General features: G+C 35.8%; 1 protein-coding gene across 1 annotated transcript in view; it reads right to left on the reverse strand.

Annotated features, from left to right (window-relative positions):
• Window positions 1-478: 478 nt before the first annotated feature.
• Window positions 479-25755, reverse strand: part of GUCY1B1 (guanylate cyclase 1 soluble subunit beta 1) — a 55706-nt gene continuing 30429 nt past the window's right edge. Inside the window, 11 exon segments of the mRNA XM_017871051.1 lie at window positions 479-1729; window positions 2891-3017; window positions 3372-3526; window positions 4349-4489; window positions 5491-5728; window positions 8529-8726; window positions 12107-12240; window positions 13164-13280; window positions 14531-14708; window positions 14710-14759; window positions 18005-18202. Coding sequence (XP_017726540.1) covers window positions 1706-1729; window positions 2891-3017; window positions 3372-3526; window positions 4349-4489; window positions 5491-5728; window positions 8529-8726; window positions 12107-12240; window positions 13164-13280; window positions 14531-14708; window positions 14710-14759; window positions 18005-18202 — 1560 coding nt within the window. The 3' untranslated portion in view covers window positions 479-1705.

Raw genomic sequence — 25755 nt, forward strand, 5'->3', positions numbered from 1 at the left:
CATCTCAAACATCTTGAGCAGTGCTGACCAAAAGTAGATGCTAAATAAATATATGTAGGATTCTGGGAAGATGTCAGTGTCATTGTAGTTTCTGAGTATTCCTAAATCTCCCCCCAAAACAGGCATAATAACTATCCCCACTTCACCCCTTTTCTCTCAAGTTACTCTTTCTCTAAGTATTATTTCTCTATTTGAATATATTTCTTCATTATGAATATCACATATTTTCATTACTTGTATACATGTCTATCATCCCTAAATGATTCAGAGCTCTTTAAGTAAGCTGATGACATTCCATATTTAACTGTTTCCCCTTCCATGTCCAGTCTTTATTTCCTGTCACTTTGTTGGTATTAAAAAGAAATATAGCATTTAAGAATATGCTGTCTATGAGGAGTCAGTGAAAATTTATAATGGTAGCAAATAGGCAAAATTGTAAAATGTATTTACAAAATAGTGGCATTAATCAAATGAAAACAATGGTAATATCATTTTATTGAAATAAAAGTGTATAGAGACAAGTGAAAAAAATAATTTATTACAGATTCTTTTACACATTAACATGGAACATTTATACATATATCGAGGTGCTGATATGAAATACTAAATTTAAAGGCAAACATTTTTACACAAAAGTAGTTGCACTCTATTTTATAAAGATAGATATTAATAAGTTATCAGAGACATTTAAGAACTAGAGGCCAATTATTCCAATAGTAATGCATTCTATGCTGAAATTAAACTAAAATTTTCTGAACATGATGTCCTGTATATAATCACATTCTTCTAAGCTAAGGAAAGGGAGCTCATTTCTGGGAATACAAAACCAAGAAGGGCTCTAACAGCAGTATCCCAGCAGTGTGTTTCCAGATTTATTCTTGTATGTGGTTGGAGCTCCCAACATTTAGCCTGAACTAATGTAACAGCTCAATGTGAAACAATGCAGCTTTCTGTAACAGCCGCCTGTGGTTAATGAGATTTAGTACAGGGGATATAGTTACAAATGATAGCATTTTAGAAGAATTATAATTGCCACGTGATTTGAATTAGTAACCAAATACTTTAATAACAGAAACGGGTATTCTATATTTCCAAAAGGAAAGTAGCATACCTCAAAATAGTCACTATTTTCTTAGCATGATATATTAATTCTTACTTTGGGAGTCTGAAAATAAATTGCATTCTTCCCCTAAAACTTAGAATTCACTCCTTTAGAAAATGATTTCTATAATGATATACACCAACATGATATAAACTTTATTACATATTATAGTCATTAAAATATACATATACACATATATGGAGCACTAAACAGATTTGGTACACCATGATATAAATATACACATGGTCAAATACTGTTCAGTTTCATTTAACTAAATTCAACAAATATTCATTGGGTGCCCACTACTTGCAGATCACCATGCTAGGTAATGCTTGTAGTAGATTTTAAGACACATGAAGCTCACATCATCCACATCAAAAGTCAAACTTTAGATAATATATTAAAGCCTAAAAAAAATAATAAAAAGCAGAGCTAAAGTTGAATACTGGATAGTGAGAGATATACCTAGAAGAAAGGCTTGGGGCAATTGACAAGGCTGAAAGAAAATCTGTATCCATAGGGAAGGACTGCTCCTGGGCTTGGCATGTGTTAGGAGAAAACTGGAACCTAGTCTGCGCTCCTCTTCACCCCGTAATCCAAGATTCAGTCATCATCCTGCTTTGTTTCCTTAAAAAGGCAGAAGAAAAGAGGGATTGATTTACAGTGATGATGAAGTTTATAAAATCAATTAAATATATTTTTCTCTTTATGAGAGTGTGATCCACGTTCACATCTACAGTTTCTGTAAATCATTCCCACCATAATTCTGGGGAAAACAGGGCCACACGACTACGATGACCAATGTTTGAGGTAGTTATGGTTTAGTTTATCAGAAGAACATCAATAAGCATTTCCACCTCATAGGAAAATGATTTAATGTTAAACCAGGTGAAAGAAGATAAATATTTCCAACCCTGGCATTCTATTCCCTTTAGAAGCTGCTATGCTATAAAAGCATTTTCAGAGAATGTATACACACCAAAAGAGAAATAGGAGCATGTAGTCTTATCCCCCATGAAGAAGCAACACATCAACAGGGTAACAAAGTATCAAACCTCCTTCTGATGCCACACTTTACAAAAGGCTAGGAAGAGGCTAGCCATGATCTCAGTGTGTGCAAGGCCTCTATGAGAGGTGTGATTCCACTTTGGATGTGCCACTGTTCTGAAGTTCATTCCAGCACATGGGTTCTGCCTGGAGTATAACCACAGTACTAGAAAGAACTTAAATCTTCCATAAGGAAGTAATCGGATTCTAGCAAGTTAAAAATCACTCATCTATCTAGGAGAAACACACATGAGGGACTAAGATTTCCAAAATTCCCCAATCACTCCATGGAAAGATAGCCTGGCCCTTAAAAGGATCTTAAGCTTCATGGTTAGCAAACCTCCCATGAACTGCAGCCCTTATTTAACGATGCTGGTGATCTCAGAGCCAACTTAGAGAGCTGAGGAAAAGGGTCAGGGGAGCCCCTCACAGCCCACTTACCTTTGAGCCAGAATACACAGAAAGCAAAACAACCACAACAGCCAGAAAAAAGCGGCCTTCTCAATCCAGTCCGTTGGGTTCATTTCATTAGAGGACAAAAGTCACTAAAGTATCCCCTAAAAAGTACTTACCATTGTAACTGGCTCATTAATGTTCAGTTATTTCTCCTGCTTTACTTAAAAGTTAATTTCTGTTAGCAAGAATTCTTTTCAAATGAAATACATTTTCAGCGATTATGCTTTAGTTTTCCATACTTATACTGTGTCTTAAGTACACAAATTACACTTTGATTATTCATACCTCTGTTCCTGTATTTTTTCTGGATAGAAACCAAACTTGCATTGGTTCTTTTTTGCCCTTCATGGACACTGGGCCTCGGTGCTCCAAATGGAATTGTGGATCTGAATTTTCTGGAGACATAAGACATCTAAAAGACGAGGGAAGGGGAGTAGAGAGAGAAGCATACAAAAGTTTTATGGAGAAGGTGACATGTACCATGTTATAAACTGAGACGGCAAGAACAAATGCTGAAGTTGTACTGAAAGGTAACTCGAAGTTTTAGAAACAATGATCATATCAGGATTTCCTACGATGATGTGAAATCATATAAAATGGAAATAATGCACAATCTTCTCAAATAAAAAATAAACAATTCTACAAGCGGTAGGGAAGAGTGGTGGTGATGACTCTGTTAAAGCAATAAAATCTCTTAGAGAATTAAACCACATACAAAGACACATTTTCTTTGCAAATCAGTAAATACCAAGACATTTTCTCTCACCTGTATGTATATTCAGACACATTTATTTTTCCCTTTTCTCCTGTGGTTTCTGTTCGGCTTGTGAGGTTGACAGTATTTCCAAAAAGACAGTATCGAGGCATCCGCTGTCCTATGACACCTGTAACTACCTCTCCAGTGTGTATCCCTATTGTTATCTGCAAAAAAGCAAGCTTTGCTTCAATCACTTTGATCACTAACAGATGAATTTTTTTTTTTAATTTTACTTTAAGTTCTGGCATACATGTGCAGAACGTGCAGGTTTGTTACACAGGTATATATGTGCCATGGTGGTTTGTTGTGCCTATCAACCCATTATCTAGGTTTTAAGCCCCGCATGCATTAGGTATTTGTCCTAATGCTCTCCCTCCCCTTGCCCCCAACCCCCCAACAGGCCCTAGTGTGTGATGTTCCCCTCCCTGTGTCCATGTGTTCTCATTGTTCAGCTCCAACTTATGAGTAAGAACATGCGGTGTTTGGTTTTCTGTTCCTGTAACACATGAAGTTTTGCTTACTTTATATTACAGAATAATGTAGAGTCATCATATAACATCATAAGAGATCTCTATGAGAATTTCAAGCATATTACCGACAACTTCAAAAGCCCTCCACGAAATCTGTCTCCCCAGAGAAATATCCTGTCTCAAGAGAAACATTTGAAGTCTGAAAATTTCAAAGATGCAAATCTAGTAAGTCACAGGAGACATGAAAGAGATTTTAAAAAACAAACTAGAAGGTACAAGAGGTTTTTTTCTCATCCTTATGATTTTCAGTACACGAAACAGACTAGACAATTTCAAACAGGTAGACAAATCTCTATGTCTATGAAATAATGTAGTACAGTTGGCTGGATGAAATACAGCTTCTGTTGTCAAGACACCCTTCTTTATACACATTAATGATTTTCTGGTCAACAATATGAATCAATTGTCCAAAAAGGTTTATACACCATTATTACAATATCTACTTCATTTACTAACCTGAACAGATTCCCCATCTACTTGAACCTGGCCAGCAATTTCCATCATGTCCAAGGCCAGGTGGCAGATGGATCGTGCATGGTGAATGCATGGCTCTGGTAAACCACTCACTGTCATATACTTGTCACCAACAGTCTCCACCTAACAGTACATATATTTAGATGTTTACTCGTTAGCATAAAAAAGACTTTCATGTGTTACCCCAATAAAAACCATATTTTTTCAAGGCCCTCCCCCTTTAATTCTCTTAAAATTTCTAATACATTCAACTCTAGCAAAATGAAATCTTGAATTACTTATAATTTACACACATGACAGACACTTGGGGTCTTTGATGATGGGCAGGTACAGACATAGAATTATTTTTGCTTTAGTAAGCAATTAATTTCTCACCTCAGATCACCTTATAATTCAGAAGAATAATTTTTTACATTTCTCCCTAAAACAGCGATGGCTTGATGGCATGGAGAGCCACCATTTGAAGTTCAGTGATTTATCATGGTCATTAATCATTTATTTTTATGATGTGCTCACCACATGCTACAGTGTACCTCAGAAAATGACTATAAAATAAATAGTCTTTGTGTAGTTATATTACCCCAGATACCTAGGGATGGTTTACTTAACATTCTTGCCTTTAGGCAGCAATATTCCACTGACTTCTTTTTTCCAATATTATATTTATTTCTAAATGAAACAAAGGGCAAAAACGCCTTATAAATGTTTATCTTCTTCAAGTTGATGTTATCTAAACGCAAATCTAAGTCTTTCTCATGCTCCATGACTTATATATCTCAGTAAAAATGTCTCTTGCAGAGCACTGAATTGAATGCTATGTTTATACTAAATGCGATAAACAGCCTGTCCAGATTTGTTAGCCTAAGTGCAAGTAAGATGGTGAACATTTCATTTTAACCAGGCAATCACCCACTCCATGAAACATTCATTGTGGTTACAAGGAAGAGACAGTTTTATAACAAAAGGCAATTATTTAAGAAAATGGTAGAGTGAATACACAGAGGCTCACTGTACTCAAGGCTGCAGTGCTGGAGTCAGAGAACTGTGATGGCATGGCCTCTGGAGGGGAGGCTCAGAATGCCAGCATCCGGATAGCTCTGCAGTCAGCGATAATGAAGACTTGCCTTATAAACAAATGGGTTTTTCCGGGAATCAGTCAGTGTGTCAAATCTGGTGTAGAGGTCGTTGAGAAGGTTTACGATCTTCATGGCCCCTTCTCCAGATGCATGCTTGCTACAGAAAGCATTGAAGCCCACAATACCACTGAAAAGGATGGTCACATTGTCATATCTTTTGGCAGGCACTGGACGCTTGTGCCGCAGCTCATTGGCAACAGATGGAGGAAGGACAGAATACAGCAATCTGTTCAGTGAAATTAGGAGAAAGCCACTGTAAGAAATGCTGGGAAAGCCCTTAGTGCTTCTGCTATCCCTTTCACATAGCATCAGTGTCATTTGTACTTTAAAGGCCTGGATTCTAGCAGGACATCCTCTAAAATTAGCATCAAATATTAGCCGTATTTATAAGCAAGGACTTACAGAAAATACAAATTATTTGTTTATTCTAATCACATAAAACATCCGCAAGCCCAAACTAGTTCAAACCAAATCAAAATAAGCCAAGCAAACAGACAAAACAAAAAGACTGGTAATAGAAAATCAAAGTTTTCATTTGTAGTCCTGTATTCTGACCCTGCTCTTATGGTAGTCACAGTATGAAGATTGTCATTACCAGCACCTAAAACATGGTATGAATAGCACAGTAATAGAAACAGGATTGCCTCTTAGAATAAGAAATATATCTCTATTTTTGGTAAGTAATATTAAAAGAAGCAGAATTTCTCTCCAGTCTCATTCATGCCTCACTCCTCCATAGAAGAAACCGATAAAATCAGCAGAAGTTGGTCTAGAATATAAAATATTTTATTTCTTTAGGCACAACTGAGACTACTATGGTAGCATAGTATACTGCTACTACTATGCTAAGGGACAAATGTTAGCACACAGGAGGAGGATGACAGCTGATGAATTTAGAGGAAAAGAAGCAGAAACTAGACCTGTGGGCTCTGGATTGGAAGACTTGAGAGGAACAAATGAGGCCTTCCTGCCTTTTTCTTCCTGCCTTTTGCTCTAGAGCAAAAGGGCATATGTGGGAAGTTTAAATATGCAAAATGGAGCTGAGCTCTCAATATTTTTCCTAGTCATAGTAAAATTTCTCTAGTCTTTCATTTTCAATTTTTAAACATTGAATGTTTTATAAAATATTAAAGCTATATTTGAATAGTAAGTAAGAACAGTAGAGCTACTTAGCTTTAAAGAAAATTAATAGTAAATGGTTTCTAATGACATCACCTTGAAACTCAAGTATCTACAAAAATCAAATTCTAAATCTAATAATCTAAAAAATAATATAAGGATTTTTGAAGCACAATAACTTGAAATGGTGCAAATAGTTCCTGAATGTGAAACCCACCTTGGGGAATCCAAACAAAGAAGTAATTCTGTGATAAGCACTTATCAGCTACTCTTATTAAAGACAAGGCCACTGTTTAACTCCCAGCAACTCCCAGGTTTCGACTCCTGGTCTGGGAAGAGAAGCTAATACTCTGCTTAAGCTGACAGTTTGGGAAAAAAAATGAATTAACAGTTTTTTCAGTACAGAATGTCTTGGATATGTCATAATTTAAAAGATATATTTACATATATATCTTTTTATAATCTTTATATATAGTTATATATATAATCTATATATCTAACCTATAATATAGGTTTTATAATTCTTTTATAGTGCTGGTTATTTATCTATTTATCATGAATGTAGCATATTAAGCAAATTGGGTCACAATACAAAAAAAATGAAACCTAGATGATTTTCTAAATACAAAGAGCCAAAAAGACAATACTGAGGTGTTAAACTCAAACCTACAACCACGAAACCTTTGGAACATTCAATCCTAAAGGTCTTTAGAAGTGCTACAAAAGTTTTATATATGACCAGTTAAAGAAATGAACACATAAGAACTTGGGGTAAAATAGCTTATAAATGCCAGTTTAAAGTTAGCGTACGAAAGCAAGGCCAAGCAATGCTATGTACTTACTAAATACATTTCTTGAAAAGGAAGTATATTTATTCATGTCCTTGCCACCAATATTTTCCAATTCAATCCTGCCACTCAATAGAAATGTTTTATTTATTGATATTTTTGCGGATGTGGTGTCGGAACGTATACATGGTGAATTAATTGTCATTACATATGATTAGTCGACAATGTTGTGTCCAGGATTCATGTTCTTTCTAACCCTAAATTCAAGGTCCCAGAAAAAGAAATTTTTAAAAATTTAAAATTTTAAACATTTTAAACTTAAATTTAAAAAATTCTTAAAATTAATTTTAAGATAATTTTATTTTATTTAATTTATTTATTTTTTTATTTTATTTTATTTTTTTTTGAGGCGGAGTCTCACTCTGTCGCTCGGACTGGAGTGCAGTGGCCGGATCTCAGCTCACTGCAAGCTCCGCCTCCCGGGTTTATGCCATTCTCCTGCCTCAGCCTCCCGAGTAGCTGGGACTACAGGCGCCCGCCACCTCGCCCGGCTAGTTTTGTATTTTAGTAGAGACGGGGTTTCACCGTGTTAGCCAGGATGGTCTCGATCTCCTGACCTCGTGATCCGCCCGTCTCGGCCTCCCAAAGTGCTGAGATTACAGGCTTGAGCCACCGCGCCCGGCCTAAAGTTAATTTTAAAAAATTAACATGGCCAATGATAAGTTCATTGTGCAGAGCATCTCTCTGTATGCAGCAGACCCCAGCATACTGAAGATGGTCAATATATAACTCTTGTATGAAAGAATGCGTGAATAAATGATAAACTTTAATTTTTGAACTAAATTTGAATTTGAGTTATTCTCATCATTTTCCAAAAGATATTTTGGCATATATTATTCCAACTTGGCTTCTAAAAATAGAAGACATATTTCCACTACCATTAAGACTGGTTTATTTCCTTAAGCATAATTTCTTTTTAAAAGCAATGTGAAAGATTTTATTCACTACACCAGAGCTATTACAGGTCACATGGCTTTTCAGTCTGGTTCCCAATCCTAAATATGGTAGAGTCACAATATGTTATGAATAACAGTAGTGCCCTAAGCGTTACATTCTTACGTGTCTGTCTTTTTCTTTTCATCTTCCAGGGCTCTTAACGTGAGCTGTAGCCTGTCAGTGAGGATTTCCAGTTCTTGGGTGAGTTTGTATTCCTCTCTAAATTGTTCTCCCAAAAGAACGAGATCGCGCGTGGCATCATGCAGAGGGATGTCACTTAGATACAGCCCTCTCCTTGTCAAATCGTCCAGGTTCATGACACTGTCACAGGAAGAAATGAGGCAAGATCAGTCTCAACATATACACATGAAAATGCAACCCTGAATTTCTGTCAAGGAATCTGATCCTGCCACCTCCTATCATTCAAAACATCAGGCTGAAGACAATCAAATTATGGAGAATTGAACGAAGATTGTGAGTTTATTCTCTTAGATATTTAAACATCTACCAAAAAGCAGTGAACTTGAGATGCATTTTGTCAGGTTGCACTTTTGGTGCCATCAGTCTAAATTGAAACGATCCTGGAGAAAACATCTCTATGATAAATGTTGAGGTATTTAATACAGTGTGTAATTTATCATTCTCAAATTTTTTCTTATTATAAGGAGAGAAAAAAATCTATCTTTATTCACTTTCTCAAGAATAATAGTGCTTCTTTTGATTAAGTATTTCATTTTGCTTTCTGTATTCTATGAATCTTGTAACTGGTTATTTTTTCCTTCTGGAAACAATGAGTAAAAATTCCCAACCACGTTTATGACCCATCCTCAGCATGTAATTTATGTATCTAAGACTATATGTCGTTCTTACTTCTGGCTCTCATGACTTCTTTTCCTTTGACAATTTTTTCTCATTTATTTGAAATATTATTGAATCTTGCTGAATTTTATGCATCATCATTGTAACTTGTGTCACTTTTCCAACAATATAATAATGTTTACTATTTCAGTGATAATCTGACAAGTAAAAAGTTAACTGCTTTTTAAAAATGTACTCTTTGAGGCTGGGCACAGTGGCTCACACCTGTAATCCCAGGACTTTGGGAGGTTGAGTTGGGCAGATCACTTGAGGCCAGAAGTTCAAGATCAGCCTGGCTAGCATGATGAAACACGTCTCTACCAAAAGTACAAAAATGAGCTGGCTGTGGTGGCTCGTGCCTGTAGTCCCAGCTACTTGGGAGGCTGAGGCTGGAGAATTGCTTGAACCCAGGAGCAGGAGGCTGCAGTGAGCCGAGATCACGCCACTGCATTCTAGCCTGGGCGACACAGCGAGACTCCATCTCAAAAAACAACAACAACAATAACAACAGCGACAACAACAACAACAAAACTAATTGGTTAAAATGGCGTAAGGTTATATCTTTGGCTTGAAGTTTTTTAATGCAACGGCATTACTTCTGGCCACTGAGAATAATAATTACTCTAAAATGAAAAAATTTAGTTACGACTTTGGAGAATCTGGGATTAATAATTTGAAGAATTTTGAATTAATCGTATCCAAAATTCTTCAAAAGGGGTGACTTTGCAGAATTTTGGGTTAAGGTAATACATTCTCAGCAGCAATGTTCAAAAAACAAAGCCAAAATTAGCATACCTATAAAGAAAATAAAAGAATCAAAGATTTTACTAATGAAATACATGATATCTTTTAATTTTGTTAAAATGGATATGTAAGTCCACTTGCAGAAAAAGACACATCTAGAAAGAGGCCAGATCATCGGCCAAAGGTATACGAGACCTGCCTAGGAGCAGAGAAAAAACATGACTGTAAGTTCAAAAATGAATGGTTAAGAACGCTCATACTGAGATACAAAACTTACATCATAAAGGTCTCATGGTTTTCAAAATGTCCTATATCATTATTTTAATGAACCATTAAGGTTTTTCTAAATTTAGACGAATCATCTTAGAATTATTTTACAAGTAAAACTACTTTTAATTGATCTTTTGTTTATGTAATGTGAGTACAAATCTTCCTACACACCTGAGCATATCTCATAGGACAATCTGCAGTTTTCTCACTGGGTGATGTCTGCATATGGGAATTAACAAATAAACTCCAAATTTTCTGCTTTTATTTCTGAAGAAACCTTTCTTTCCATAAATAGAAATTACCCCTAATGAGAAACTGACATTTTCCTAAGCTCAACCTGCAAAGAGGCCGAAGAAGAAAACACTTACTGATAGCAGATGGGACATCTTTAGCTCAATGTAGCTTATTATTTTTTTTTAAAAAGGGTTTATGTTTCTTAGTTTTGTTTCTTTTATTTGCATGATATTTATTTCTCAGGGAAAGACATCCATATCCTTATATTATCTGATACATTATTCTTATATGTTATAGTTAAACAATATTTAATTAATCTTAAATATATTTGTCAATTAACTATATATTATTCTTTTTTCTTTTCTTTTCTTTTTTTTTTTTTTTGAGACAGAGTCTTGCTCTGTTGCCCAGGAGTGCAGTGGCATGATCTTGGCTCACTGCAACCTCTGCCTCCCAGGTTCAAGCGACTCTCCTGCCTCAGTCTCCCTAGTAGCTGGAATTACAGGCGCCCACCACCACACTTGGCTAATTTTTGTGTTTTTAGTAGAGACGGGATTTCACCGTGTTTGCCAGGCTGATCTCAAACTCCTGACCTTGTGATCCACCCGCCTCGGCCTTCCAAAGTGCTGGGATTACAGACGTGAGCCACTACGCCAACGATATATTATTCTTATTTGGACTTATATATTATTGTTATGTAATGTGCAATACAACAGTAATAATATAAAAGGAGGTTGTTACAAAGTTTATTATATCTTTCAGAAAATTTAAGACCACATTTTTAAGTGAAAAGTGATCATGGTGGAATTCAAATTAAATTTTTAACCAATAGCTCACCAAAACATGCTTTCTTGACTGTGTTATTAAATAATGCACATACACTTTGTTTATACAAAATTATGAATACACAGAATATCATCTTATGATAATCACCACAATTATCTTTTCTATTGTTCTGAAGCAAATTTAGACACAATTTTTATATTCTGAATTCCCATGTATCTCCTAGGAAAATGCTTTCCCAAATTGGAAAACAACAATCTATAGTTTTTTCTCTGATGTTTATTTAAAATCACATTTTACATAAATTTTAATATACTTGGAACAGTGTATTTGGATTAGAGTAGGTAAATATTTTTAATTTAAAATAGTTCAAACCCAGAAAGAGAACCTTCAGATTTTTTGCTAACATACTATAGAAAAAATAATTTTTTGGTGTCAAATATACCAATGTATTTATTACGCCATCCTATTAGCTGCTTTAAAAAATCGCTTTTCTACATAATGTCTATTTTGAAGGTCCAAAAGTATAGAATGAGTTTACTGCAGATTATTTGTTCCATGGTGTAATAGCATAAACACTCCACAAATGTATTAAGACGTGGCAAATAACATAGAGTATGTGATTTCTTCTGAGTTTATTAGCAAATATTAAATAAGATTATCATTGTTACAAAGTAATACATAACAAGGGTTGTAAAATCCAATTACACCTCAGAGAATATGTAAATGTCACAGAATAAAATATTGTGGCATTCCTTTGTTAGCTAAAGATAGGTACTGATAGTCATTATAATTAATCTAAAAATTATTACCTTGGTGAACACAGAAAAAGTATGCTATCTGCTTCAGGTAAGTAGATCATTTGACCCTTGAGACGTAAGCAGCTGATCTCAGTCCCAGTCAGTTCATCCTCACACTCTAATTTCTCCACATCCAACAATCCTTCCTTGAAAAAGCAAGATATAACCATTAACGAATGCCTTTCTCCCTACCTAAGAATTCAGCAACAAGGACACACATATCTCATTTCCCACCAAACCACAAAGCAGAATATGTACGTCATTAGAACAGGAGAGGGTCTTTCGTCAGAGTTCTGCCTGTAATAAGCCTAGTGGCTACCTTGCCACACTGCAGAAAAGCGACTATCTCCTTCGAATAGGATAGTAACTGTGCTACTCTTCACATAATTATTTCAAGCTTTTGTGAATCTTTTTTATCCCTCTGATTTTCTGGTATGGTTACAGCATACATTACCAGACACTACCAAACAATAAGCCAAGCCTCCCCATTCCTCCACCCTGTATTCATAGAGCAGCTGGAAACAGTCAGTTCTGAATACAGAAAGGATTAAATGGGTAGTCTAGGAAACTGACCTTTGCTGTATCTATCCCAAGAACAGAAACTATGAGATCCCAGCACTATCTAAATTACCAACTGTGTGAATATTTTATCACTTTTATTCACCCACAAAAATGCTACTAAGAACAACAGACAATTTAAGAAAGAATAAATAAGTGGTTTTGAGTGAAATTCCAAAACAAACAAAAAAAACTTTTAGTTCTAATTTCTGAAATAAGGCATTGTACCTGTACAAGGAGTAAAAGATGCTGGTTTTATGATGTGAAACAAGGGCCATCTCAGAAAGACAGTTTCTAAAATTTACCTCTGTTAATTTTAATCAGCTGATAGAGTTCCACGGCTTCTCAAGCAAACCAAAAACCAATAGCATTGCCTTTTAAATAGAACTTCCTTTGAGGTCTGCGTTTTATCTCTCTATATCTTCTCAGAGAATGTAATAATTTTCCCCCCTGAATACTTCTAATTTATAACATACCTTTCTCACATTTAATGAAATAATATCTTGATTACCTTGCTTCTCAATACAAAAACCGTATTGATGTGCGAAAGGATCCCATGGAAACTAATATCAATATGAGGACGAACCAGCGAGAAGACAGAGAGAAGGCTGCAATTCCCAGGCTGGAGCTAAAATGCAGACAGACAGCAAAGAATATCTAATCAGTTAAAATAGTTTTTATACTTTTATGTTAGTCACTTGATTAAATCAGCTCAGTTATATTTAAAAATAGAAAATTATAATTATTGTAATTCACGAGAAACTTAGCTGAACTATGAACTCAAATCTCAATCTCTACAACTCGGTGACTACATGGACATTAAATAGTTGCAAGAACATGAAATCTGATATGGATTCAGATGACTAATATTCAAATGTAAGCTAGCACAAATTTACAATGCATTTTCAGAAGAAAACATGAAAATTTATCTTTTAAAATGTACAGTGATATGCTAAATGCATATGGTTTGAAATGAAATTAAAATACCAAAAACACGAGCAAACACTCTCTTAATATTTATCTAGAGGACTAAAAGCAAAAACAATAGGTAACACTGATTGATTGCTTGCAATAAACTAAGTGTTTTTCATATGCTTTCTATCCTCATGCCAGAACAAAGAGAAACAGGCTGAGAGAGGTGAAGTACCAAGTTCAAGGTCATACAGTGAGGGATAGGTGGAGTCAATACTAGAGCCAGGGCAGCACACTACTCTGCTTCCCTTTTCACCTGATCCAATTGGGCTAATCCTGAATTTTCAAGTCTCTTTAATTACAAGCAAAAAGTATCTCGAAACACATGCCATATACAACTCCAAAAGTTAGTATATAAGAAAGAAAGAGTAAGCATAAAGGATTTTACCAGTGGATCTGTCATAGAAGTTAACAGTAGGTTCTCATCATCATCCCAACTGCTTCCTTTGATACTTTTTCTACTCAATCCATGATCATCTCTATTTTGGGTTTTGGTGCCTTTTAAAATCCCTCCTTTTCCCTTAACACTATCAATAGCTGATTTTTAAAGCTATTTACAGATGGTAGATATCCAATGAATATTTATTCAGTGAATAAACAAACATATGAAAGGTGACTGTTACTAAAAAGTTACCCATTTTTTTTCATTGAAACAAGTATACTGTTCTTATATAACATTCCTACTGTTTCTGTATGTGATTATTATTTAAAAAAAGTTGTCCTAGGGAAAGTTGTGCTATGCTCAAATACACTTAGTTCACAATTAAACAATTTGTGTAACTTACAATAAACTGCATATTACCTAATACATAGTCAGAGGGTTAAATGAATGGATGGCTGCCTGTAACAATAGTATTTCTATGGGCTTTAGGCTCAGGCCCCCAAGGAAGTGCGCTGTTATTTTACCTGGGGGAGAACTCTGTATATAGCATTGCCACACTGAGTGACCACTAGGTCCCGGTCAAATATTATATGAAAAGGAAAAGCTTTGCAGAATGTATATGGGCTGATGCGTGATTCCTGGGTACCATTTTCTTCAAATCTGTCAAGATCTTCATAAAAATCCTCTTCTTTTGACTCTTTTCTTCAATTAAAATTGAGTATGATCACATTCTTCATTTCTTTGCTGAATAACCTGGATATCAAAGGGGGAAATGGCATGAATTGTCTTCATTTCAGTTTAATTAAAATACTTAAATATAAAAAATGAGTTATGAATACTGCAGTTAGAAGATTAATTACAAAAATTCAATACATGTATGCAAATACTACATATGTCTAAACTAGGAAAATATTTCTGGACTTTGATCTATAAAATTTGAAGATTGAATAATCATTGTAAAATTACAAATCTGGTGTCAGTTCCCCAGTATCCTATATGGTCTCTTTGGTAGAATTAGGGGGAAAAAAGCACTGGTGGACTCTACCTTCTCAGCCAAGCACACTTGTATAGTGAACAACCTGAAAGCCATAGAAGCTGGCACTATCAAAAAAGATTACAACGCTGTTTTAAAACAATGGGAAATAAAATGATAGAGATTCATATTCAAAAATAAATGCAATGTCATTTAACTATCAATTGGCAAATATATAAAGTTACAATACCAGGCTAGGTGCAGTGGTTCATGCCTGTAATCCCAGCACTTTGTGAGGGTGAGGCGGGCAGGTCACCTGAGGTCAGGAGTTTGAAACCAGCCTGGCTAACATGGCAAAACCCCATAAATTAGCCAGGCGCTGTGGTGGGCGCCTATAATCCCAGCTACGCAGGAGGCTGAGGCAGTAGAATTGCTTGAACCTGGGAGGCAGAGATTGTAGTGAGCTGAGATCATGCCATTGCACTCCAGCCTGGGCAATAGAGCGAGACTCCGTCTCAAAAAAAGAAAAAAAAAGTTACAATACCAAATTAGGTAAGGTACTGAAAAAGAGGCATCTCAAGTACCACTGATGAGAGGGTATTTTGATTAATCTTTCTGAAGGATAAATTGACAATAGGCATAAAAATTCCTTAAAATTTTGTGGATTCTTTGATTTAATTGCAAATCTAGAAATTCATTCTAAGGAAGTAATCGTAATTGTGAACTAATATCTATAATGTAAAAAAATCCTACATTTCTAAAGTATTATTCACAGGCAAATACATTATTAAAGTATAGAATTTACCACATTAAGGTTGATTTCCCTGACTCATAGACAAAGCAAGAGAGTCAACCTTAAACGTCAGGCCTAATTTTGATGTTCTACTCTGTTTCTATTTAACTGGAGAAACTGAATTTTATGTATCCCAAACTTATGAATTAATTATTCAATTCTAATTTTTTGCTTCGATCAAACTGGCAAAACAAAGAGCTTCTCTAGTCATATTTTTAACTTCTCATTGGTATATCACTTTATGACATGATCTAGTATTAATTATGTGTTTCAAATTGTCTGGTATCTCTGGACCTGATAAACTTAATGTGGGAATGCCTCAAGAAGTCAAAACAGTGCCTTTGAAAAAATTAAATACACAAAATATACTTATAAAATGCAAATATTTCAGAAGTTCACATTGAAGCACTTGAATAAATGGTCAGAAGAGAATTTAAATATTTTATAAAGTGAACCATATAATTAAGTAAACATTTGAGTTTCATACAGTTTGCTAAAGCCATCAATCTCCCACGCCAAAGATTCTAATACCACAGTAATAGTAGTTTCCAAGTGTGTCCTAATATGTGTTTATCTCTGAAGTTTCTATGAACCAACCTCTTTCTCAGTCTGGTTAAGTAAAAACAAAACCAACAGTGCATACAATATGCATATAGGTTCTCTCAGTATAGATGCTGCGTTTTTTTTGTTTTGTTTTGTTTTGTTTGTATTATTTTGAGAATGGAGTCTCGCTGTGTCACCCAGGCTGGAGTGCAGTAGTGGGATCTCGGTTCACTGCAACCTCCATCTCCCGGGTTCAAGCGATTCTTCTGCCTTGGCCTCCAAGTAGCTGGGATTACAGGTGCCCACCACCATGCCTGGCTATTTTTTTTTTTTTTTGTATTTTTAGTAGAGACAGGGTTTCACCATGTTAGACAGGATGGTCTCAATCTCCTGACCTCGTGATCCCCCTGCCTTGGCCTCCTAAAATGCTGGGATTATAGGCATGAGCCACTGCACCCGGGTGATACTGTGTCAGTTTAATGTCAAGAACAAAAGATTGGAAATGTGAGGTATATAATTTTTTGATTGAATACCAGTGAGATTCCCAATCATGGATGAATTGTGATACTTTACCCAAGGTTTTAATTTTTAAATGTCTGCATTTGATAATGCCATGTTATATGCAGTCCTACTTTCTATTAGGTTGCTGCAAAAGTAATTGTGGTTTTTACCATTACTAATGGTTGTAGAAAAATTAATGATGCACTTGGGAATCACCAACAAGTGCCATATAAGAACTAACATCAACTTCTGAAAGAAAGAAAACCATGAACTCTAATATAACCTTACTAGATTAAATATGTGGAATATATTTCTAATTTAATTAAATGTTACTATTTTAATTTTGCATAGTACTCCACTAGACTTCCCAAGTGTGTTACAACATATCTATGATCTATAAGAAAGAACTGTCTATTAGGTTTTCTATAAATAAAGAAAGGTTGGAAAAAGGTATCTATCTCCCCACTTTGGTCTCAAGTTTAAGGCTACTGAGAATTGATTCTTGGGAATGAATATGCTGAACACATGAAAAGTAACCTGACTAGGAGAGACTATAAGGGCCAGAGATAAAGAGAAACAATGATTCTCTTTGTGATACGGTTGCCCTATCAGTACCTTGAAATTAGCAGTTAAAACTAAGAGTGTGTATTATCAATAGCAGCACAATTTTTAAAGTACCAGACCTGGCTTCTTTCACCAAGTAACTTGATTAAAACAAAACAAAACAAACACTTTCATTCACAAAATCAGACATTCCAACTATATTTCAGGGCAGACAAAAATCAACAAGGAGATAATGTTCTGTAAAATAATACTAGTTTTAGATTGCCTTAGAATTTGACTATCCATATTATGGATATTTTACATGCTGAAACCCACAGCTCAGTCAGTCACATATCCTTCAGCTTCCCAGCTGGTGTGTGTTCACAGGGAATGCAAAGTAAATTTCTTGTAGTCTTGAACAATATATAATTAGAAAGAAAAATCTGCTGCCAGAAGGAAAAAATATCCTGTATAAAGCTCTCCCAGGCCAAATATAGAAGACTGCTGGTCTTTCCACTGTTTTGGCTTATATATACTTCCAGGGAAGAGCACTAACAGTGATAACTGCAGGTAAATTTAAAGAGTGTCATTTAAAATACTTTTAGTTGTCATCTGTGTTCAGAAGTCTCCACTGCTGTTTGTTACCTTCATGTCTATTTCAGTGCCATGGATTTGTTGAGCCACTGTTTTGATGATTCCAATGACAATATCCTGAAGTCCTTCTCTCTCTGAGTAGTAGTGCAGAATGAGTCCTTTGCCCTTTTCTGCATCAGTGCACCTAAAGGAAGGTGCACGCATTCCTGGGTAGATAGTAGCAAGGTGGTCGTGCAGAGCATCAAGGTTCTACAGCAAAGAAGAAAGGGAGACCAATAAACAATGCTTCAGCAATGACAGCAGACTCTGGGAAAGCAAGTTATGAAAATGAGTCAAATCGGAGTCTAGTGGGCAGATCAGCAAAGCAGCACATGTAGCACATCCTTCACTCCACCGAGGTATCTGTAAAGCAAGTGCCACAGAGAAAATGTAACTAACATAGTAGAATTAAGAAAAATATCTGTGCTATGAATGGTTAGTACATTTTAAGAAAAGATAAAGAACTGGGATTAAAAAGAATGGCCGAAACAGAAAAAAACATAGTTAAGGGCTAAGGCAAAGATACTCATATTTACAAGAGCTTGGGGCAGTTGTTTAGAGGTGTTGTGATCAACAACAGGAAATGCCCAAAGGACTCACACGTTTCCCTTCTGTTTATACTGCAGTTCTAAAACTTAATTTTCAACTCAGAAAACCAAACTATGCCCAAATTATAAGCATATAAAACATAGGCGTATTCTTTTATGATTTCTATTTAACTATTCTAATATGTTAGAAATTAAAAAATCTATTTCAGAAACTAAAGCAAGGTAATTTCTTCATGTTCTTTAATATGCTATCATCAAGGTGGAGTTTCATAGCTAATCTGTGAAATAACTACATTTTGAAATGGAAGTCTTGGAAAACTAATAAATTGGCCAATAAATATTTTCTGTTCTTGTAGCCTTGCCATTAATTTGGAAGATGCCACATTTCCCTGAGTCTCAGATTACTAATATACAAAACTAATTGGTGTAAAGAGTACTAGAAGATATGGTGTAAGCTATACATTTTATTTGGCTCAAGATGATTTTTCAAATAACACTCAGTTCATAACATGTTGGGGTGTGTGTGTGTGTGTGTGTGTGCGGCACATATATAGTAGGATATACACACAGCACAGCATGGTGTAGGAATTAAAAGCAATATGACTTAGGATCAATTAAACTTAGACATGGGTTTAAATAATGACTGTCACTTCGTAGGAAGGTAGCCAATTCACCCAATTTTTCTGAGACTTTATTTCTTCTGGCAAAATGGAGATAACTTTAAAAATGTATATAAAGCACTTAGCACATTTCAGATGAGTTGGCAAAACAACTGTCTCTGAAAGATTCCCTTGCCTTAATCCCTGCGAATGTGTTGTATCGCACGGTGAAAGGGATTTTGCAGATGTGATGAGGGTTACGGACCTTAGTTGGGAAGATTATCCTGGATTATCCAGGTGAGCCCAACCTAGTCACATGAGTGACTGTGCACCTAAAAGTCAAGAAGCTTTCCCTGCTACATCATGAGAGAGAGAGGTGCAATGACAGAAGGTCGAAGAGATGGAAGTATAAGAAGGATTCAACACCATGCTAGCGATTCTGAGATGTAGGAGACTGTTGAAGGACTGGAGAGAGGTCTCCAGGACTTTAGGGCAGCTGCCTGCTGACAGTCAAGGAAACTGGGTCCTCAGCCCTATAACTGCATGGAACTGAATTCTGTCAATACTTGGATGAAGAAAAAAACGATTATCCTCAAAGGCCAACATAAAAAAACACAGTCCTGCCAGCACAGCATGCTGAATATAGTCCAGTGAGACCTGCAATGGACTTCCAACTCACGAAACCATAGGGTAATCAATTTGTGTTGTGTTAAGCACTTAAGTTTGTGGTCATTTGTTATGGTAGCAATAAAAAACAAATACACCAAGCAAGTAGGAATCTATTCACAACTGGTGATTATTTTTAAAGAGAAGAAAAAAAGCAACAATAAAACAGTTTCAAAATGTCATGGGCATAAAAGAACATATCTAAAATGAAAGTACTGGAGGTATGCCAAAATTAAACTATGGCCCTCATTCCAAATATCTCAAAGAGGTCAATTTAGAAAAACAGAAAAATCCAGTGAGATTACTGGGAAAAAACTTGAGTGAGGATGAGATGATTCCACGGGTGTCTACATTTGAGCAATACTCTACCAGGGCACCTACAGCATTAATTTTCTGTCCCTTCCACACATCCACTCAATCATGCACCCACTCTATAAAGTTATTGTATGTGCATTATATATCATACACTGTGCCATGTGGGCTGGGGGGGCAGGGTAGATGTTTGGATGCGGATCCGCATGATGTGGATTAAGCAGCTCATGGTTTATATCACAAATAGATGTGTAAAGAGGATTTTGATGAGCAAATGAGGAAGCCAGCAACTCAGACTGAAAGAATGGAGTTAAAAATCCTTCAAAATGAAGATGAGATTTGAGCTAGGTCATGAATTTTGACACTCTAATCCAGATAAATGATTCAATGATCTCCTCAACTTGATAAATCTGGTGACTTTTTGAACTGTCTGCATCTACTGTTTCCTTCCCCACAATTATACTTGTCCAAGTCAAAATAATTCTTAGCAAAAACATCAATTCATCCGGATTGCCTCTAGAGGCTGCTATTGTCATGTAAAAGTAATCCAATATGGCAGACACTAAGTATTGAAGAGTTGTATATAACCTACAAACCCCTCAGTCCTAAAACTGTTTTACTTGGTAGTATGAGAGGTTCTTCCAATGACAAATCATTCTCATTAGAACTCTTCCCTTGGAAGGGACGACCTGAGAACTGCTTCATAGCCCTCCAAGACTCCTTATACTTGTACTTATGTGGTGAAACATTTTGTGAAAGAAAATTGGGTGAGAAAAAAAAATCACCAAGAGAGTTTTATTTTTATCTGCATTTCTCACAAAGTCAAAATTAAGCTTGTGGCTGCATTTAGAAAACGTTTCTAATAGAGTCAGGCCCAGGTACTGTGTTGTGGCTCACTTAAAAAAGAAATTGAGGTCGGGCACTCTGTCTCACACTTGTAATCCCAGCACTTTGGGAGGACAAGGGAGGTGGATCACTTGAGGTCAGGAGTTTGAGACCAGCCTGGTCAACATGGTGAAACCCCATCTCTACTGAAAATAAAAAAATTGGCCGGGCGTGGTGGCTCACGCCTATAATCCCAGCACTTTGGGAGGCCAAGGCGGGTGGATCATGAGGTCAGGAGATCGAGACCAGCCTGGCCACCATGGTGAAATCTCATCTCTACTGAAAATACAAAAATTGGTCTGGTGTGGTGGCTCATGCCTGTAATCCCAGCACTATGGGAGGCCGAGGAGGGCAGATCATGAGGTCAGGAGATCGAGACCATCCTGGCTAACATGGTGAAAGCCTGTCTCTACTAAAAATAAAAACAAAAAAAGAAAATTAGCTGGGTGTGGTGGCAGGCGCCTGTAGTCCCAGCTACTCGGGAGGCTTAGGCAGGGGAATGGCATGAACCAGGGAGGTTGAGCTTGCAGTGAGCCAAGATCTCACCACTGCACTCCAGCCTGGGCAACAGAGCGAGACTCCATCTCAAAAAAAAAAAAAAGAAAATACAAAAATTAGCCAGGCGTGGTGGAGTATGCCTGTGGTCCCAGCTACTTGGGAGGCTGAAGCATGAGAATCGCTTGAACCCAGGAGGTGGAGATTGCAGTGAGCTGAGATCTCACCACTGCACTCCAGCCTGGGAGACACAGCGAGATTCTGTCCCCCCCCCCAAAAAAAATTGAACCAAACAATAACTTGAAATAGTCATTTTAGTATTTTTTTCTATACAGAATGCTTACATATTTCATAAATCAGTGTATCAATGTGCTTATATCATTTTCATACTCTTTTTTAATTGGATTATTAAAACATTTCTACATTCACTCAAGCAGATGGCATAAGGCAATAATGACTTGCACCACTTATGTTACTGGCACCACTTATGCTAAGGTAAGTCAGAGAGTGGACACAATTGTCCAAGTCAGTACTTCTTGAGTCACTAAAGATAGGCACTGCACACTCACCGTAGGATACCAAAAACACCAAATGAGAATGTTCACCTTTTCAGTCTTTTCGCGATAACCAACTCTCCAGAGATTTACTGTGTTATTGAATTTACTATTAATTAATTGAACAAGTAAAGTGCTTTCCTGAATCATAAAAGATTGAACACCACTTAATGTAATATTGATTTTCTTTAGATAGTATCTAATATAAAAAATACTCTTGGGATTGCTTGAGTTACAACCTTCCTTACTTGGCTTTACTCTTTCAAAATTTAAAGTAATTACCACAGCCAGACTATTACAAGAAATGGGATTAATGATTAAAAGTTAAGTTATTTTCATTTAAGTATACTTATATTGCTAATAAATGTGTCATCCTCACATACAGGTTACAGTTTTTTTTTGCTACAAAAAGATTCTTACAATAGCCAACAGAAAACCCTTTCTACATTTGATAATGCTATCTAAACAAAGATGATAGTTCATCCACATTGCTCTAACAATGTATTCTGGAGAATAAGAGTTTCATATCAAAACTGATATTCTGTGTTATTTCTAAATCTACCCACAGAAGCACTTACAGAAAGTAAAGAGTTGTGTGGTCCATAGCAAATAAGTATGTCTATATGTACGAAAGTAAAAAAGACACTGAAAAAATGTAAACTCTTATATTGCAGCACAAGTAGATTCCCAGGAAACAACGATGTAAACCTCAACTATGCTTTGATTCATTCTTCTAGGCTTCATAAAATCAAAAAACAGGAAAAATATAGAGAGCAGGACCATTCATCTATTTTGATATCTTGAGATACCTAAAGGTTTCAATTTCATAATTTCATTTCTTAATGTTCTAATACCATTTTATTGTTTTTCTACAAGCAAATGAATGTGGTTTTTCTACTCAGGGATTCTGCTCCCTGTCAGTCTAGTTTATTTTATCATCTGGCATTTATCATTTGTAGAAGAAAAATTAGTTATGGTATTCTGGGGTACTGTACTGGAGTTTCAGCCATAGTACACTTCACAGATTTAGAAAACAAAAGACAATTTATCATTCCTTTGAGTAATACTTTAAAGTGTCACATTTTTATAGACCTTGGAATGTTTCAAAATAAATGCATATTTTCTTTTTGTAATATGCATGCCAAAATAAGTTCTTACATAATTACAGAGGCCAAGTCCCCAGAAGTCAACTACCTGATTTTCCTGTTTCAAGGACATCTAATTAAAAATTTTAAAGGATCCACAGAAATGGGTAAGACCTTGCCTTGAACGTTTTAAAGAAAAACATTTTTCAGTCTCCAAGAATCCTTGTTTTGGTGAATGCGGAGAAGGGAGTTGTCTGTTTTGAGAATATTATTGCAGTTTAGATCTGCAAGAAATCTTTAAAATCAGTCATTGCAAACCTCTTTTGTTTTCAATGAAGGAGGATGAGGTACAGGATTTCCTTTCTATCCCTCACACCTCTGAAAAATAGGACCAACACCAACATTCTTTAATAAGAGTCATGTAATTTAAAAAATATTTTGTTAAGTTTTATAAGAAAAAAGTCATTTTGGAATTTGAAGATAAAACATTTAAACAAACTAGACCTAAGTAAAATGGAACACCAAACCCTAGATAATGAGAAACACCAAAGGAAATAGCATGAGATCAGAGTGAGTAAGAAGTGAATGCTTTCATAATACTTTTCCTGCCTTTTCTTCTTGGAGCTCCTCCTTGAGAATTAAATAGCTTTCCAACTGAAAAGATATAGAGATTCTTTTCTAAAGGAAATACTGAAAATCTCTATTTAAAAAGAAACTGTACCAGAGTCACTAAAATTATTTAAATGGATATAGCTTTAAAGCTATATCAATTTATCATTTCCATCCTCTCCAGGGAAATATTTTAATTAAAGAAAAACAGTTAAAATATTTCACTTATTCTACTGCTTGCTTTTAAACTCATGTTAAAAAAATCCAGCCTATATAATACTACATGTAACAATCAATATTTTGAAAAATTATGAAAATATATACCAGTTATTCAAACTGAAAAGCCTTACAATTCTAGAATATTTCTTATCTTCCTTCACAAGTTTTTTAAAAATAAAACTACATCCCTACTCGTCGATTTTTAAATTGTGGATTATAGAAATTGGCGTTGTAGATGCTGAGAAAACAGTTCTTTTTGAAATTCCAAAGTTAAAAATAAAGTGAATGGTGCACTTTTTTCTTAAGAAATATAAATAATTTAGGGAAGTATTAGAATTTTACAGCTGTTTAGGAAAAATCCTCATATTTCCTAAAATAACTCTTTGCACAAACATTTAAGAATTAGATCAGTCATCAATCTCAGATGGTTCCTGGTGGCCAAATCACAATGTTGTATTTAATAAGCCAAAACCTGGAGCCAACAGGAATTGAAGAAAATCCCACTGCAGGCTGAACAGAGGCGCAGGTTGATAAACTCAAATATATCTGAGTTGAGTGAACGACTGAAACTGTCACCATATCAAGGTTAGTTGAAGAAGCCAGTGTCTCCAGCAAATAATGAAAGAACGTTGATCTAACCATTCACCTGAGTTCTATGCGTACTTAGGTCATAATTTAAATCCTAACTGTTCTCTAAAATTGCATTTGCCCATGTATATTTTCATAGTCAACCTGGCAGCCTTTGCTGTTCATTTTCATTGTATTGTAACTCTGTAAATTTGTGGGGGAGGTAAAGACAATATAATGTAATAATAATGTAATACCGTTGAAATTGAATTGGTAGCCCTGTTTGGGACTGACGTGGCTCCTATTCCCAGGGATAATAGATTATCTTATCAAACACAGCTTTCTCAAAGCTCTTGACTCGTTGTACAAGCATATACACACATATTAACACAGACATAAAATATAAAGGGAAAAATAATGCACAGAGTAGTGGTCTAGTTATCCATAGCTAGACCATCTTTGATAAACATCTTTGTTAAACATCTTTGATAATTTATTTGCTATCTTTCATGGTTCTGTAGTTTGTCCGGCTAAATTAGAAAGTTCTACCCTTGGGATGGAATCAGATGGAAACTGGGCTGAAATTATCAGAATGCCGGAGTAGTCTGGTTTTCCAAGATGGATCAATCAAATGGTTGGTAGTTATTTCTAGCTCTTTGCTGGGAGCCCAGCTAGAACTGCTATCTGCCAGTCTACACTTGGCCTCTCCGTGTAGCTTGTGCTTCTCATGTCACGTGTCTGGGTTTCTAGAGGTACCATCCCAACAGCAACTGTTCCAAGACACCCAGGAGGAAACCAAGACTTCTTGTACTTTAGCCTAGGAAATTTAAATATCTCACTTCTGCCCCATTTGATTGGTTAAATAGTCACTAAAGCCAACCCAGATTCAAGGAAAAAAGAATTTTACCTCCTGCAAAGAAGAGGCAAAATCATACTACAGAAATGCATGTGAAATGGGAGAGTGTTGCAGTGATTTAGGGAAAATATAATCTGCCATAATGCAATAGGACATTAGAGTGTAGAGGTGAGCATGGATTAAGGTGGAAATAACATTAAATTGAACATTCTTTATCAGCTATTTTCTTATGAAGCTTGCAAATCCCATGTATTCTTTGCAGTCTTTTCATCAGTACACTAGAAACTTCCGTTAGAAATTGACTATAGCGGCTGGGCGCAGTGGCTCCCGCCTGTAATCCCAGCACTTTGGGAGGCCGAGGCGGGCGG

Source organism: Rhinopithecus bieti, unplaced genomic scaffold (assembly GCF_001698545.2).
Source record: "Rhinopithecus bieti isolate Rb0 unplaced genomic scaffold, ASM169854v2 scaffold_3878, whole genome shotgun sequence".
Lineage (NCBI taxonomy): Eukaryota > Metazoa > Chordata > Mammalia > Primates > Cercopithecidae > Rhinopithecus > Rhinopithecus bieti.